This window comes from Cololabis saira, chromosome 4, assembly GCF_033807715.1.
Source record: "Cololabis saira isolate AMF1-May2022 chromosome 4, fColSai1.1, whole genome shotgun sequence".
Lineage (NCBI taxonomy): Eukaryota > Metazoa > Chordata > Actinopteri > Beloniformes > Belonidae > Cololabis > Cololabis saira.
Genome location: NC_084590.1, coordinates 699,986 through 718,105, shown reverse-complemented (window position 1 = coordinate 718,105; position 18,120 = coordinate 699,986). Strand labels below are relative to the sequence as shown.

The window sequence follows — 18,120 nt, the reverse complement described above, 5'->3', positions numbered from 1 at the left end:
AGTCGGACACACTCGGATTTATGCCTGAGAGGAGCTGCGATCCTGGTTATCATCAAAGAGCTTTAGATAACCTATGTGGAAGCAGCAACGCTGACAGTAGAGCAGGGAAGGGGGAATGAAGAGAACCCGAACCAAAAAATTAAAAAAAAATAAAATAAAAAAATAATCAAAGAATAAAAAATAATTTAAAAAAAAATTAATTGACAAAAAAAAAAAAAAAAAAAAAAATTATTAATAAAAAAAAAAAATAATTAAAAAAAATTAATAATAATAATAATAGGAGTGATTAAAACTGATCGAATTAAATTGAACGGGAGGTATTTAACCAAGACAAATCAAATTAATTGGACGAGTAATCACGGAGAAATCAAACTCAGAGTTCAACTCGATTAGACCCAATCGAAGTTTATTAATCCGATGGATAAGTGAAATAGTACAGTGATAAAACCAACACGTCCGTCTAATACATTCACAGAGCTTAAATAACACCACCCAAGCATCACCTCTAGTGGAGCGAGGTTGCTGCTGGACAGAACTTAAACCAACAATAGAGAAACACAGATATTGCTTGGAGGAGTAGCAAAGTTATTTCCTGTTCAAACAAAAATCAATCTTTGGTTATTCTACACAAATCTGACACCAGCTGGTAATATTGAAGCGTCACACGGGCGAACCAAATATGTTGTGCAACTCAGGTAGCTTGGCTGTCCAGTTATCGAAGGCTAATGATAATTCTATTAAAGAATTATTAATAATTAATAAAGTGGATCATTTATCAAATTGAATTATCAAAATGATAATAATTCTCGTCGGGGCACCACCCCCGGGCCTTACTCCGGAGGAATTGATAACTTTTACAGCAGAATATCAGTCTCAGAGTAAATACTATACCCAGTTATTAATTGAAGGAGGGAGGTCCGAACACACACTTCGTCACCCAGCCTTGGCGGCAGACATGCACAGAATAAACAGAGACGACTTTTTGCGATCAGAAATGTATTCACACCAGTGTCAAACAGTTGGTAAACAACACTTCGAATAAATCTGATGGTTCAATCACACAAACAGAGACAAGAAATCATAAAAGGAAAAGGAGGAGTTCTTCGGATCCTCCGGGTGGAGACTGTGTGTGTGTGTGTGTGTGTCTGGGTGTGTGTGGGTGTGTGTGTGTGTGTGTGTGCGTGTATGCGTCAGAGCAGTGTACGCTGCACGTCACGCGGTCTGGGGGCGGGTCACGCAAGCACGTAGCCCGAAGGGCGTGCTACGTCGCGCTACGTGAACACGCCTCCCGGAAGGCGGATCACGGCAGTGCAGCCGTGGGAGAAATATGACGGAAAACGCAACAGACCACGGATAAAACAACGGTGAAACACCACGTGGATCTGACGCGCAACCGGGTTTAGTGAAAAGAGGGGGGGGGGCGGAGGAGCGGGTCGACGGACCGCGCAAAGTCGCACCGCCGTGCCTGCGGGATCTCCGACGCGTCACACAGATGCGCGGCTGCAGGTGGTCACACCGCAGGCGGGGGACCCAAAGGGGGTTTGTGAGCTCTAACGGCCGGTTCGGTAGATCGGCCGCAGGTCCCACTCGAGAACCGGGTCGGGAGTAACCCCCACCCGCTTTGAGATACAGTCGGGAGCCGCGGTCCGATCACTCGGCGGTGAAAGCTCACGTAAACAGGCGTTCAATACAATCAACACGTCACACAATGCATAAACTCAATAAACAGGATCAAAACAACCGAAATAAACGTTACTAAGTCTGCCCAGACGCTAATTGCCTCTTACTTTGCAGTAGGTGAGAGAGCAGCCGCTCTGTTTGAGGAGGAGGAGGAGGGGGGTTTCGTCCAGCCCGTGGGCGCAGTATAACGCTCCTTGCGCGCACCCGGGAGGGGGGGGGACTCCGTCTCACCCCGTCCGACTCTGAGGAAAAGGAACACAGGCAGGATTGCAGGACCGGCGACCCTATTACCAGCGCTGGACGGTCTCCAGTGGTCCTTTGTGGCGGTCGGCGCCGGGCCCCGATGTCGGGATGCTCCGGGAAAGACTGTTTTACCGCGGTGGCGCCCACGGAGTCGGCTGGCAGGGTCCTCGGGGCAGATGCCGCGCTGGTTGGATGTGGGAGTCGGGCTAGGAAAAATTGCACCTCTGCCAGCAGGCAAAAAGGCCGGGCAGATGAAAAAGTGAAAAGGGAAAAATAAAAAAAGAAGAAAAAGAAAACTTGGAGCTAAACTCCAAGTTTTGGCCTGATGCCAAAAAATGAGCAACGGAAAACCGCAAAAAGCAGAGAAACGAAAAAAAGCAGAGAAGCATCAGGTGGTTGCTCCTTTTTGTAGTCTCTTTGGGGGTGGGACTGATCAACAGGCAGTGCCAACCACTCCCCCGGCCGGTTGAGGCCTGGCGTTCGGGCTCCGGGTGTCCGACCCCCCCAGGTGCCGTAACCCCCGGGGAGTCTGTTCCCTGGCAGAAATTCTGCTGATTCACTGTTTTGACCCCCCTCTAGGTGTCATAAACCTGAGTTCTGTTTCCGTGGGTCCTCTTTGACCTGGGGGCCGTGTAGTGGGGTCGTAGGCAGGCCGTCTCGAACCAGGCCGCAAGGGTTATAAATTGGCCTGAGCGAGAAGATAGCAACAGGGCCATAAACTCCAGGGGGGAGGCCGGGTCTGGCTTTGCTGGAATTTGATGACAATGTAATGTTCCTCCGATCGCACATAGTATGAATTCATCATCATACTTTCACATGGGCTGAGCCCAACAACAGCAAGGTCCCCGGTTCGACTCCCAGACAGCAAGAAGGTCCCCGGTTTGACTCCCAGACAGCAAGGTCCCCGGTTCGACTCCCAGACAGCAAGAAGGTCCCTGGTTCAACTCCCAGACAGCAAGAAGGTCCCCGGTTCGACTCCCAGACAGCAAGGTCCCCGGTTCGACTCCCAGACAGCAAGAAGGTCCCCGGTTCGACTCCCAGACAGCAAGAAGGTCCCCTGTTCAACTCCCAGACAGCCATAAGGTCCCCGGTTCGACTCCCAGACAGCAAGAAGGTCCCCGGTTCGACTCCCAGACAGCAAGAAGGTCCCCGGTTCGACTCCCAGACAGCAAGAAGGTTCCCGGTTCGACTCCCAGACAGCAAGAAGGTCCCCGGTTCGACTCCCAGACAGCAAGAAGGTCCCCGGTTCAACTCCCAGACAGCAAGAAGGTCCCCGGTTCGACTCCCAGACAGCAAGAAGGTCCCCGGTTCAACTCCCAGACAGCAAGAAGGTCCCCGGTTCAACTCCCAGACAGCAAGGTCCCCGGTTCGACTCCCAGACAGCAAGAAGGTCCCTGGTTCAACTCCCAGACAGCAAGAAGGTCCCCGGTTCAACTCCCAGACAGCAAGAAGGTTCCCGGTTCGACTCCCAGACAGCCATAAGGTCCCCGGTTCGACTCCCAGACAGCAAGAAGGTCCCCGGTTCAACTCCCAGACAGCAAGAAGGTTCCCGGTTCAACTCCCAGACAGCAAGAAGGTTCCCGGTTCGACTCCCAGGCCCGGCAGGGTATTTCTGTGTGGAGTTTGCATGTTCTTCCCGTGTTGCGTGTTTCCCTCCGGTTACTCCGGCTTCCTCCCACAGTCCAAAAAACATGCATGCTAGGTTAATTGATGGTTCTAAATGGCCCGTAGGTTTGAGTGTGAGTGTTCATGGTTGTCTGTGACTACGTTTACATGCAGTCAAAATTCTGGTTATTGCTAATATTCCGGTTACTGAAACATTTGGAATATTCCGTTTCCATGCATGAGCAAACAGGGTTATCCCTGTATACATGGTAATTAATAATTTGGGATATCTCCATCAAACCAGCGACGCGCAGAGAACGTCATGACGCAATTCCCGTCATTTTTCAGCTTCTTCTTCCTGTATCTAAATTCAAAACAAATGCTGCTTCGCGCAACTTCTTGTAAATCTGGCTATCCCCGTACTTTCTACCGTCTACAGATGCCAAAATGTTCATATCCTTCAATACATTTATAAAATGATTAGTCTCCTCCTCACTCCAAATATCTTATCTAAAAAAAATAGAATATTCTGGGAATCTTAATCTTAAACTGTAAACCATAATCAGCAATATTAAAATAATAAAAGGCTTGCGATATTTCAGTTGATTTGTAATGAATCCAGAATGTATGACATTTTTGTTTTTTTAATTGCATTACAGAAAATAAAGAACTTTATAACAATATTCTAATTTTCTGAGACAGTCCTGTATTTGTCAGGTAATTCGTGCAGTCTGTTGAGTCCAGTGTTCGAGCTCAGTCTCGTTTCCCCTCCTCTCTCTTCTCTTTTCCGACAGCCATTCCCTTCGTTCTGAGGGGAGGACCTGTGCTCACGTGGCCGCGCTGCGCGCCTCCTCCCAGGGATCCTTCCATCCCTCCATCCCTCCCTCCATCCATCCATCCATCCATCCATCCATCCCTCCCTGGTCCGTTTCCGAGCTCTCGGAGCTGCAGCTTCCCCCAGCCCGGACTGAGACTCGTGCGGCTCATGTTTCCTGCCACCCTGCGGATGGAGATTCAACCTTGGGGGAGGACGGATGCTTTCGTTGAAGGTAATGCATGGATTCAGAGTGAAAAACAGACAACGATCTACATGATCATGCAGCATTCCATATCACTAGCTGCTCGCGTCCCCAGCTTTAGGGGATAAGGACGGAGGAGATGAATCCGTCCCAGTAGAATGATTAGAAGCCGCGGTGAGGTGAAGGTGCAGCGGCCGCGGCTCCGCCGCAGCACAGGCTGCTCAGTTCTCCACCCTGACTTTGTTTTGCGGCCATGCTGCAGTCAGGCAGCATCCTGCAGGCAGCATCCTGCATCCTGCCACCTACTAATGCTGCCAGCTTGTCCTGCTGGAATTTTACAAGTTAACTAAAGCAGAATTCTTTCTGAATATTTTAGTACTGTTTGTATATGGGCAAATTCACTTTTCTTGTTCATGATGCTTCATACATACTGTTACTGTCTCAGAAAATTGAATATTGTGATTTTCTGTAATGCAATTCCAAAAACAAAAATATTGCAAGAAAACTCAAATATCCTATCTCAAAAAAATAGAATATTCTGGGAATCTTAATCTTAAACTGTAAGCCATAATCAGCAATATTAAAATAATAAAAGGCTTGCAATATTTCAGTTGATTTGTAATGAATCCAGAATGTATGACATTTTTGTTTTTTAATTGCAAAACTTTATCACAATATTCTAATTTTCTGAGACAGTCCTGTATGCTAAGACTTGTAGTCCCTACCGCCTAAACCGAGACCACTACCAAGACCAGAGAGTATAAAGACCAGGGGTCCGTTTCACAAAGCAGGTTTAGTGAAAACTCTGAGTCTGTTAACCCTGAAATGAGGGAAACTCTGAGTTTTCCATTTCACAAAGGGAGGTAACTCAAACCAGAGAAAGAGGAGTAACTCTAGCCTGTTTCACAAAGAGAGGTAACTTAAGCTCTCGGTCAGTTACCGTAGTAACAGACGCTCTGAACCTAACCTGGTCGGGACCATGATTTCCTCATTTATTCAGTCAGCAGGCGAGTTTTGGCGAAGTTCTGCCGTTTGTCATTAAAAACAGAGTCAGTATATATATTAGAAGTCCATTGTCACGAACATGGCATGTCTTTTTGATGAAGACCCAATTGATGAAGGTGCAGAATTAATGCGCAGATAATTAAATATTCGTAAGGAGATGGTTATCAGACCGCGTAATACATGTATATTACATAGGTTAATTACAGGCAAAGCAATACATGTTAATCCTTTATTTGTTATAATTTTGATGATTGAATTGTTTAATGATTTCATAATATATTCAAATTTTTTGAGATTTTTTATTCTGGGTTTTCATAAACTGTGAGCCATAATCACCAAAATTATGACAAATAAAGGCTTGAAATATCTCACTTTGCATGTAGTGGGAAATAATATTTGTTTCACCTTAAGTTGAATTTACCACGAATTAAGTTTTGCAATATATTCAAATTTTCTGACCTCCACCTGTATATTATTACATAAATAAATAAGAGCATAATATGTGTCTGTATTGGTTCTTTGCAACTTTTAATTCCCAATTATGGAACAATTCCGTATTTCAAGGGACGGGTGGCAAGCCTACATAAACCTGTCCAAGCCATCAAGGGGTTCCACAGGATTGCAGGTGAATGATGTAGAGATCTGTTAAATTAATTTTATATTATATTCTGTGCTGCGGTGTTACTCTTTTTTCGAAAAACATGTTCAAATTCGCCGTATGCGCGCATTAAAATCTCTAATTCCATTCGGGTGAAAAAGGACACGGCGTGAAGTATGTGGATCTTCAGATGCAATGTTTCCTCAAAGGGATTTTGTAAATTGAAATGTTAAATAAAGTTTAAAAAAAAAAAGTATGTGGATCTTTTGTTGTCGCCGGTTGCCATGGTGAATTGTTGTATCAGGGCTCTACTGATGCTGGCTTTTGATACTTGTGGCGCACGCGCTTAACTCCAGGTGAAACTACTTAGAGTTGAGCAAATTAACTCAAATCCGCTGTTCTGGAACCGAAAACTCAGAGTTTCCGATCTCAGAGAAGATCAACTAAGAGTTCAGGATTAGACTCAGAGTTTGTTGAACCTGCTTTGTGAAACGGACTCCAGGGGTCCGTTTCAATTTCAATTTACAAAATCCCTTTGAGGAAACGTTAGTTTGCATCTGAAGATCCACATACTTCACGCCGTGTCCTTTTTCACCCGAATGGAATTAGAGATTTTAATGTGCGCATACGGCGAATTTGAACATGTTTTTCGAAAAAAGAGTAACACCGCAGCACAGAATATAATATAAAATTGATTTAACAGATCTCTACATCATTCACCTGCAATCCTGTGGAACTCCTTGATGGCTTGGACAGGTTTATGTAGGCTTGCCACCCGTCCCTTGAAATACGGAATTGTTCCTTAATTGAGAATTAAAAGTTGCGTTCCGTATTGAACCAATACAGACACATATTATGCTCTTATTTATTCATGTAATAATATACAGGTGGAGGTCAGAAAATTTGAATATATTGCAAAACTTAATTCGTGGTAAATTCAACTTAAGGTGAAACAAATATTATTTCCCACTACATGCAAAGTGAGATATTTCAAGCCTTTATTTGTTATAATTTTGATGATTATGACTCACAGTTTATGAAAACCCCAAATAAAAAATCTAAAAAAAAATAGAATATATTATGAAATCAATAAACAATTCAATCATTAAAATTATAACAAATAAAGGATTAACATATATTGCTTTGCCTGTAATGAGACTATATAATATACATGTATTACGTGGTCTGATAACCATCTCCCGACAAATATTTAATTCTTTGCGCATTAATGCTGCACCTTCATCAACTGTGTCTTCATCAAAAGGACATGCCATGTTCGTGACAATGGACTTCTAATATATATACTGACTCTGTTTTTAATGACAGACGGCAGAACTTCACCAAAACTCGCCTGCTGACTGAATGAATGAGGAAATCAAATGTGCGTGCGGCTCTGAAAGAGGCGGAGACGCAGAAAAACTCCAGGTTTCATGATATAAACCTGGTCCCGACCAGGTTAGGTTCAGAGCGTCTGTTACTACGGTAACTGGCCGAGAGCTTAAGTTACCTCTCTTTGTGAAACAGGCTAGAGTTACCTCTCTTTCTCTGGTTTGAGTTACCTCCCTTTGTGAAACGGAAAACTCAGAGTTTCCCTCATTTCAGGGTTAACAGACTCAGAGTTTTCACTAAACCTGCTTTGTGAAACGGACCCCAGGACTAGTTCAGCTCAAGATCAAAAACAAACCTAGTTATTTCCTGATCCTGCGTGATTGTAGAACATCATCCTGGTTCAGCTAGTTTCCATATGAGCTTGTATTCAACTGCAGATCAATAACACAGAGAAGTGGATGATGATGTTGAACTCACTACAAATGTTTCATCCATCAGCTGAGATCAGATATGTTTGGCGACTGCACTACCGCTATTTCTACACTATTGGAGGATTGACTCCAGTGCTTTTAGGGATTGACACGACTACTAACTAGTCCCAAAGTCCTCTAGCAGAATAACCAGCCTCCAACACCCAACACCCCCCTCCACCTCAGAAAAGTCATGAATAGTAAATGTTAGTGATTTAAATTGGACTTAATTTGGAGATGAAACCTGAATTTTAAATATTAAAGATACACACAATTATTGACTTGAACTAGCATTATTTACCATTATAGTAGCCAAATTACACTGTATATCAGCATCACTGAAATGGCATAGACCTAATGCTTAATCAATCACAACGATGTGCAAATATTATTCAAAGGTCAGTGATGCTATATATTTATTCAAACAAGGCCATTATAAACACAATACTGTAATTAAATACAGACACACATGCAGATGCACCAAAACATTTAATCAAATGCAAAATACAAATAGTTTACAAAACTGTACATTAACAAGAGAAAGAACTGCTGATCACAGGATTGTGTCACCTTGGTGTGCAACGGCATCTCAATGATCCGAGTTCAAGACAAGGTGAGACCGAGAGACCGAGACAAGACCAAGACCACAAAAAAGTGGTCTGGAGACCGGTCTTCAGACCAAGACCGGTCTCCAGAACTACAAGTCTACATAGGCTACATAATCACACCTCATCCTTCATGTCAATGACATAGTAACAGTATCCTTGTCACCACAGTCCACACTGAGGCAGCACTATGGGAACCAAGCAGACCAAGGGCCAGGATCATGGAGGAGCCACTCCTCCACACGGCTGGAAGTGCACGCCAGCTAAGGAGCGGGGAGATATCTTGGCCTCCCTCATGATGAAATCAGGAGAGCGTCTGAGCCGTTGTGGCACACCGCCGCCGCCCTATCAGCGTCGCATTGGAATGATCCATGAGATGATGTTGATGGCAAAGCAGGGCAAACAAGAGGAGGCCATGGAGATGCTCAAAACACTTCGACAGGTAGATGCTTCTGTGCGCATGTGAGAATGAATGTTGAAGATGTGTAAACTCTTCATGACTCATATCACCTCTAATTATTACCTCGTGTTTCTATTAATCCACAATCAGTACTGATGTTTAAAGAAAAACCTGACTCACTGACTGTATAAATGGAATCAATGATGAATTACCCACGTGCCTGATGAAATATCATTCTAACTCCTTCCTGGATATCTGAGTTGTCATGCTAAGACTAGTTATGCTGTAGTGGAAAATATCAATGATTCACAGCCTCTCTCTGCCTTTCAAGACATTAATAGAGCTTGACTGGCTGCTGTTGTTGCTCAAGTGAGTCAGAATAAAATCACTTAAGAGGCAGTAAGGATCTGGTATGGTGAAACACATAAGCACAGAAGAAGAATAAAACTGCCATCAGTTGAGTTGGAAAAAAGAAAACAAATGAGTAGTTTAACTATTTCTCTGTCAGCAAGAATGAAAGGAAAGGTCTACAAGACAGTGGTGAGAGCAGCGATGTTGTTTGGTTTGGAGACAGTTGCACTGAGGAAAGGACAGGAGGCAGAGCCAGAGGTAGCAAAATGAAAATGCTGAGATTTTTCTTAGGGAGTGATGAGGATGGATAAGATCAGGAATGAGTACATCAGAAGGAAGGTACACGCTAGATGTTTTGGAGATAAAGTCAGAGAGGCCAGATTGAGATGGTATGGTCACAGAGGAGGGATAGTGAGTTTTTTGTTTATTGTGAAAAGGATTCTGAGGTGGGAACTGCCAGGCAGGAGGCCTAGAGGAAGACCTAACAGGAGATATATGGATGTAGTGAAGGAGGACACTGGTGTGAGAGAAGATGAAGCAGAGGACGGTGTAGATGGAGACGGGGGACTTGCTGTGGTGACTCCTTTAGGGAGCAGCCCAAAGGAAAAGGAGAAGTTGAACAATGTCTGCTATCATAAGTGATATTATAACAAAACAGTCTTATTATATATGTATTTCTGGGATACGAAAAAAAAGATAATCTGAAAAAGCTATAAGGAGGAGACAGAACGAAATGGAAAGTATAGTTTGCGTTAAAGGGGACCTATTATGGCATTTAATGTATATTTTAAACAGGCCTTGAATGTCTTAAAAACAATCTAAAGCTTGTTTTTTCTACATAAATCAGAAATTCAGCCTGTGGGCCATGTCTTTAGTTTTACCACTTCTAACCTCCTTCTCTATGAGGGATTCTGAGAGGAGGGGAGGCTATGATAATGAGGCTCTGTGCTGATTGGCTGCTTGAATGACGTGTAGCAAGGGAGGGAACAAAGCCTCGCTCCGGGCAGAAGAGCCGGCTGCACACACAAAGCGTGTCCCATGCGAGGGAGCTTCTGCGACTAAATCAATCCCATTGCTTTATTTTCTATTGGACTGTCCTAACTGGCCGCAAGTTTAACGGTTTCAGTGTGGACAGAGAGAGTTTAAAGGGGACCTATTATGAAAAATACGTTTTTTCTTGTTTTAACATATATAAAGTGGTCTCCCCTCACCCTGCCAGCACAGGGGAGACAAAATACCATGAAATTCTGCAAGGTCTTTGACCCCCGCCTTACAGAGTCCCCCAGTGTCACGTGACCTTTTTTTGAGCCATTCTGAATCTGCGCCTATGGTGACGTCACCATAGGCGCTCATTTCCATAGGTTCAGCCTCCGCTGCTGAAACCACGCCCACAACCAGCTCTCTACTCAGGCTGGAGCGGTTCTTCCTTGAGCCAGTCGGACGGCGCCGCGGATCCAGGTTAAATCATCCAGGTTCCCGGGTGGTTTGGGAGCTGGGTCCTCGGAAGTCCGTCCTAGGTCGGACCAGCTTCACCCTCAAATATTTTCAGCCAAATCTGTCGGTTTGATCCCCAGTAACGGGCGATGCGCACAGGATGCGCTCCGGAACCGATCTGTGTGCCGAGCGCCCGCCGTGGGGTTGCGGTGCCCGTCGCGCAGCATCCGCCGGGCAGATCCGGCTGAAATTGCGCTGGTCGGTCCCCGGGAGTCCCTGCTACCAGTCCAGGCCGGTTCCTGCGGTCCCGGCCGGTCGGAACCGGTCAGATTCCCCGGTTAAAGCCGCGGTGATGCGCGCTGCTCCAGCTTACGTTCTGGTTCCCAAAGCGCGGTCCGTCCGACTAAATTGTCCAGATTCCCAGCCGCTTTGGGAGCAGGGATTTCTGGGGTACGTCCCAGGCTGGACCAGCTTCACCATCCGAGATTTTCAGAGAAATCTGTCGGTTTGATCACCGGTAACGGGCGATGCGCCCCGGAGCCACGCCGGGCACCCGGCGTGGCTCCGGGGCCAGCGTTCAGCATCCGCCGGGCAGATCCGGCTGAAATAGTGCATAAATGTTATTTATATACAACTCATATTTTATTTTTTTAACAATAAAGTTGCCATTTGTGAAAATTCAGTGTTGTGATTAATTTACAGGCTCGGGCTGCTCTGGCGGAGCGAGGTTTATTCTCCTCCCCTGCTACACGTCATTCAGGGAGCCAATCAGCACAGAGCGTCATTATCATACCCCCCCCTTCCCTTAGAATGGAGCACAGAAAAAGGGGTTACAAGCGGTAAAACTAGTGACAGGGCCCACAGGCTGGATTTCTGATTTATGTAGAAAAAACAAGCTTTAGATTGTTTTTAAGACATTCAAGGCCTGTTTAAAATATACATTAAATGCCATAATAGGTCTCCTTTAACGGTTTCACTGTGGACAAAGAGAGTTTAATGGTTTCAGTGTGGACAGAGAGAGTTTAAAGGTTTCAATGTGGACAGAGAGAGTTTAACGGTTTCAGTGTGGACAGAGAGAGTTTAACGGTTTCAGTGTGGACAGAGAGCGTCTGATGTCCCGCAGCTCGACGTGATAGTTGGATGCTCGCATGCAGTTACACGGTTTAAACAGATCTTAAAGCCTGATTTACGGTTCTGCGTTAAATCGACACGTACCCTACGCCGTAGGCTCTGCGTTGGTGAAACGCAGAACCATAAATCAGCCTTTAGTTACCTGAAGAGGGAACGGGTCACCTCGTCTTCACACTAATTCACACAGGAAGATTTAATTGAATTCTAAACAGTTACACCACAGTTATTTACTCCGATTCCTCATCATTTCATTTCTTATGTTACAAGACAAATGAATCATGTTAACTGTAAAGAAATCACAACACTGAATGTTCAAAAATGGCAACTTTATTGTTAAAAAAAGACAAAAAACATTTGTACACATTGTATACACCACTATACACCATGCACTGTTTATATACACCAAGTTGTATATAATTAACATTTATGCACTATTGCTGGCTCAAGGAAGGACCGTGCGTCTTCTGAAGGTTTCGTTGAACAGCTCCAGGTGCTTGGAAGATCTGAAACCATGAACAGAAAAATATTTATTACTAATAGAGCTCTGGTGTTACCCGTTAGGTAACACCGGAACTCTGGTGTTACCTAACGAGTAACACCGGAGCTCCGGTGAGTGGCTCCATTAGGGAACACTGGAGCTACTGGAGCCACTCACCGCAGCTCCGTTGTTACCCGTAGACAAATAAAAAATAACATAGAAAATTAACGTCACTTATCGCTGACTCGTGTGCAGTTACCGGGTCCGTACTGTTGGTACTGATCCTTTTATAAGGGGAAGTGTCGATGCAAAACCTAATTTTTACTGTCCCTCGTTTTTCAAACAGCCAGCGATACACTTCGTTTCAAAACAATGGCGGAGATTTGTTCCGGCCGAGTTAGTTGTGGGCGTGGTTTCAGCAGCGCAGGCCGACCTATGGATTTTGCTCCCGTCGTTACGTAACGACAGGAGAAGAATCTGAATGGCTCGTAAAAGTCACATGACACTGGAAGGATCATCCGGGTGGCTGTACAGACACTGCAGAATCTGGTTGCTTTCCTCCTTCTCTGAGTTGGCAGTGTGAGGGGAGACCACTTTATATATGTTAAAGCAAGAGAAAACCTGTTTTTCATAATAGGTCCCCTTTAAGTTTAATTCGGAATGGTCATTTTCATTCGGAATTAGGTGTTGGTAATTTTTACTCATTTTAAATCAGATTTAATTTTAATTCTGAATTAAAGATGAATTAAACTTCCCATGTAAACGCACTGAATATTGGCTGAATTCCGTAGCACCACTTTCTGGTCGGGTGTACATTTTTCATCACATTATGTGCTCTCGGAATCGTTCATCCAATCAAAAAGCTGTGGCTAGGGCGTCTCCGGTTTTCCTGGGGGAGGCTGGGCCGTCCTCGCTGGCGGTGGGTTGCCTCCCTCCTACTTCTCCCCTCTGTGGGGTTGCTGGTGGCCTGGGTTCCGGGTTCTTCCTTGTCGGCCCCTGGTCTCGTGGCTGGCGAGACCAGGGGCTAGATACACTTCATGATACACATCATGAAATGTAACAAGGCTAACTCCTCACTGTTTTGCAATATCCATGCACATATCACGATGCAGTGTGAGCCTGGTTTCATCCAAGTCATCTCTGTGAAACTGTATGTTTTTGCAGTTGCTCTTTCCAGTCACAAAATCCTCAACATCTTGCATGTGTGTGAATGCAGAGGGACTGAATCTGCAATCCAGGGATGTTGATAATGTGTCCATGACCTGGAAGTACTGCTGGCGGTACAGTTCTTCTGGTGTGTGAAAGCTGTGTGGCGCTGCACCTCCACATTCCAATGGGCGGGGAATTTTTCTTGGTCGTGGCACAGGCAGGCTTTCCAAGTTTAAGTTGCGGGCTGCTGCGGTGGTGCTTTCCCACAATTCTGGGAATCCTTCTTCACGAAGACACTTTATGTCTCCTCTGAGTGTGTCAATTATCTGCCTTGCTTTCTGCATGTGCAACTGGCTCTTTTGGAGTGCAGTGTTGACAGTTTCCATGCGAGAGAAGAATTTCAGCATGATCGTCAAAGAAAAAAAGGTGCTGAATTCCTGCAGGTGCATAAGCAGTCCACTGGCTTTACCTCTGGCATCACTTTTGTCACTTGAAAACAGTTCTTCAAGAAAATCCATCAGCGCACTGTAGTTGGAATCAATGGATTGTAACGAGGCCGTCTTCACAGTCCAGTGAGTCGGGCACAGAGGTCTCAGAGAAGGTGCGTCTTTTTCTTGAAACTCTTGGAACCAGGCGAGGCGCTTTGGTGAGTTTCTGATCAGGGTAATCAGGTCACGAATCAGTGTCAAAAAGTTGCGACATTCAGGGATGTTTTGGGCGACATCATGCACAACCAAATTCACCAGATGTGCAGTGCAATGGACGTACTGCGCACGGGCTCCTGTTCCATTACGCGGGCGCGTAATCCCGTTTTACTGCCAGACACGTTTGCTGCTTCATCATAACATTGCCCTCTGCATTGCTGAATTTTCAGAGAGAATCTCGTCAAATGATCATTTAAAAGCTGAAACAGCGCATCTGCTGTTGATTTTTCCGTCTGATAAAATCAAACAAACAGTTCCTCTGGCTCCAGATTTTCAGCAACAAAACGGAAACAGACAGAGACCTGTTCTCTGACTGTTATGTCGGATGTTTCATCCATTATCACGGAGAAAAACATCGCAGATTTTATCTCCTCAATAAGTGTTCTTAGCACATCATGGGCCATAATTTCCATTATCTCATTCTGGATATCATGAGAGAGCTACCTGTGCTCTTTACGAGCAAGCCATGTCCGTAACTCGGGGATATCTTGAGCTCGCAAGTTTAGTAGCTGGGTCATCAGTTTTTACCCGTACAGCCAATCCCTGACATGTATCGGATCGGGGAAAAAACAGCTAGTAAAGCTGTTCTTGCATCGGCCATCTGCTTCAGTTTACCCGCAGAAATAGAAGCAGCAACATTGACTCCTGCAGCTGCAGAAGCAGCAATGCTAGCCGCTGCTCTATGAAGATTAGACTTTTCATGGGAACTGAATCTCTCCAGTGCTTTGGCCCAGCTGGAAAAGCCATCACGAACAAACGCTTTTAATGACTCCTGATCATGGGTTGTGGATGGGAGAGGGGCCCCGCTGGTATTAGCTGAAGTGCAAACATGGCAAAATGCTTTATTTTTGGTAGCATCGTAGGCTATCCAAGGAAATTTTTCTTTTCCAGCTAACTTGGAAAGTTCAGACTCCTTTTCTATGCTCCTCCTCAGCGCTGCAGCTTGTGCTCGTTGAAATATTCGGTGGTGGTGCAGTCACTCCAGAAACCTTAGACTCACTTTCGCTGGGTTTTTTTGTTTTTCTTATGACAAATTTATCCATCTTTTCAGTTGTGACAGTAGGCTAAACATTCGCTGGTTGTCTTTTCAATTTTTGGCGGTTAATCTGACGTGTGTTTGTCAGTGGAGTTGTTAGCCAATCAGTGATTGTTGACATGGGGGCTCGCCTGGTCGGCCATCTCCGTGAGTGCTTGGCCATCTCCGTGAGTGGTCGGGCCCCGAAGCACCCACAGTTCCAGCACCTATGATAGCACGGTTCGGTCTGTATTGCACATGGAAAAAGTCAGTTTGAGTATTTAGCAGTATTGAGTGTAGTTATGGCTCTGGCAGAGAAACTGTTCTTGAGTCTGTTTGTGCGTGATTTCAGTGTCCTGAAACGTCTGCCTGATGGCAACAGTTCAAAGAGTGAGTGTCCGGGGTGAGATGGGTCCTTGATGATTTTCCAGGTGTTGTCCAGCTCCACCAGGGAGGGGAGAGTGCAGCCCATTATTTTTTGGGCCGTGGTCACGACCCTCTGGATTGCCTTCCTATTTGCCACTGTGCAGCTGGAAAACCACACACATATGCAGTAAGTGAGGATGCTCTCTATGAAGCAGCGATAAAAGGACACCAGCAGTTGATTTAGATGATGGTTTCTGAGGATTCTCAGAAAGTACAGTCTCTGCTGTGCCTTTTTGATGATGGTGGTGGTGTTGACACTCCAGGTCAGGTTGTCCTCTATTTCCACGCCCAGAAACCGGAAGCTGGAAACCATCTCCACACAGACCCCGTATGTAGGTGGAAACCGCGAAAATAATACAGACAGATTACTGATAAAATAATGCATACAAATTACTGAAAAAACAAACATAGAATCATCCTACCCCTCCTTGAACCGCCACCTTACTGTGGTGGAGGGGTTTGTGTGCCCGAGTGATCCTAGGAGCTATGTTGTCGGGGGCACTTTCGCCCCTGGTAGGGACTCCCATGGCAAACAGGTCCTGGGTGACGGGCCAGACTAAGAGCGGTTCACAAGCTTGTTATGAAGAGGAAGACAGCGAGGACCGTTACGTCGCCCGGATCGGCGTCACCGGGGCCCCGCCCTGGAGCCAGGCCTGGGGTTGGGGCTCGTAGGCGAGCGCCTGGTGGCTGGGTCTTTGCCCGTGGGACCCGGCCGGGCTCAGCCCGAAACGGCGACGTGGGCCCGCCTTCCTGTAGGCCCACCACCCGCAGGAAGGACCATGGCAGGCCGGTGCAATGTGGGCTGGGTAGCAGTCGTGGCGGAGTGCCTCGACGACCCAATCCCTGGACCAAAACCCTCACAGTGGGGACATGGAATGTCACCTCGCTGGGGGGGAAGGAGCCGGAGCTTGTGTGTGAGGTTGAGAGATACCGGCTAGAGATAGTCGGGCTCACCTCCACACATAGCTTGGGCTCTGGAACCCAGCTCCTTGAAGGGGGCTGGACCCTCCACTACTCTGGAGTTGCCCAGGGTGAGAGGCGGCGGGCTGGTGTGGGCTTGTTTATAGCCCCCCAGCTCAGCCGCCATGTGTTGGAGTTCACCCCGGTGAACGAGAGGGTCGCTTCCCTGCGCCTTCGGGTCGGGGAGAGGTCTCTCACTGTTGTTTGTGCCTACGGGCCGAACAGCAGTGGGGAGTACCCGGCCTTCTTGGAGTCCCTGGGAGGAGTACTTGATAGTGCTCCAACTGGGGACTCCATTGTTCTACTGGGGGACTTCAACGTTCACGTGGGTAATGACAGTGATACCTGGAGAGGCGTGATTGGGAGGAACGGCCTCCCCAATCTGAACCCGAGCGGTGTTTTGTTGTTGGACTTCTGTGCGGGTCACAGTTTGTCCATCACGAACACCATGTTCAAGCATAAGGGTGTCCATCAGTGCACGTGGCACCAGGACACCCTAGGCCGGAGGTCAATGATCGACTTTGTTGTCGTTTCATCTGACCTTCGGCCGCATGTCTTGGACACTCGGGTGAAGAGAGGGGCTGAGCTGTCAACTGATCACCACCTGGTGGTGAGTTGGATGCGCTGGCGGAGGAGGAGGTTGGACAGACCGGGCAGACCCAAACGGATTGTGAGGGTCTGTTGGGAACGTCTGGCCGAGCCCTCTGTCAGGGACATCTTCAACTCCCACCTCCGAGAGAGCTTCTCTCGGATCCCGGGGGAGGCGGGGGACATCGAGTCCGAGTGGACCATGTTCTCTGCCTCCATTGTCAACGCGGCGGCTCGAAGCTGTGGACGCAAGGTCTCCGGTGCCTGTCGTGGCGGCAATCCTAGAACCCGGTGGTGGACACCGGAAGTACAGGATGCCGTCAGACTGAAGAAGGAGTCCTACCGGGCTATGTTGGCCGGTGGGACTCCTGACGCAGTAGATAGGTACCGGCAGGCCAAGCGGGCCGCGGCTCGGGCAGTCTTCGAGGCAAAAACTCGGGTCTGGGAGGAGTTCGGGGAGGCCATGGAGGAGGACTTTCGGTCGGCCTCGAGGAAATTCTGGAGGACCATTCGGCGCCTCAGAAGGGGGAAGCAGTACTCTGCCGGCACCGTTTATGGTGCTGGTGGGGAGCTGTTGACCTCGACTGGGGACATTGTCGGACGGTGGAAGGAATACTTCGAGGATCTCCTTAACCTGACTGACATGCCTTCCACCGAGGAAGCAGAGGTTTGGGGCTCGGAGGTGTGCTCATCCATCACCCAAGCCGAGGTCACCGAGGTGGTTCGTAAGCTCCTCGGTGGCAGGGCACCGGGGGTGGATGAGATTCGCCCTGAGTACCTCAAGTCTCTGGATGTCGTAGGGCTGTCTTGGTTGACACGCCTCTGCAACATTGCATGGAGGAAGGGGACAGTACCGCTGGGGTGGCAAACCGGGGTGGTGGTCCCTCTGTTTAAAAAGGGGGACCGGAGAGTGTGTTCCAACTACAGGGG

At 46.9% G+C, this 18,120-nt stretch overlaps 1 protein-coding gene across 1 annotated transcript in view; it reads left to right on the top strand.

The window, feature by feature from the left end:
• The first annotated feature begins 4,394 nt into the window (after positions 1–4,394).
• The window catches only part of lrrc75a (leucine rich repeat containing 75A), a 58,214-nt gene continuing 44,488 nt past the window's right edge, over positions 4,395–18,120 (top strand). Inside the window, exons 1-2 of the mRNA XM_061720149.1 lie at positions 4,395–4,577; positions 8,726–8,996. Of these exons, the coding sequence (XP_061576133.1) occupies positions 8,745–8,996 (252 nt within the window). The 5' untranslated portion in view covers positions 4,395–4,577; positions 8,726–8,744. The remainder of the gene's footprint in view (positions 4,578–8,725; positions 8,997–18,120) is intronic.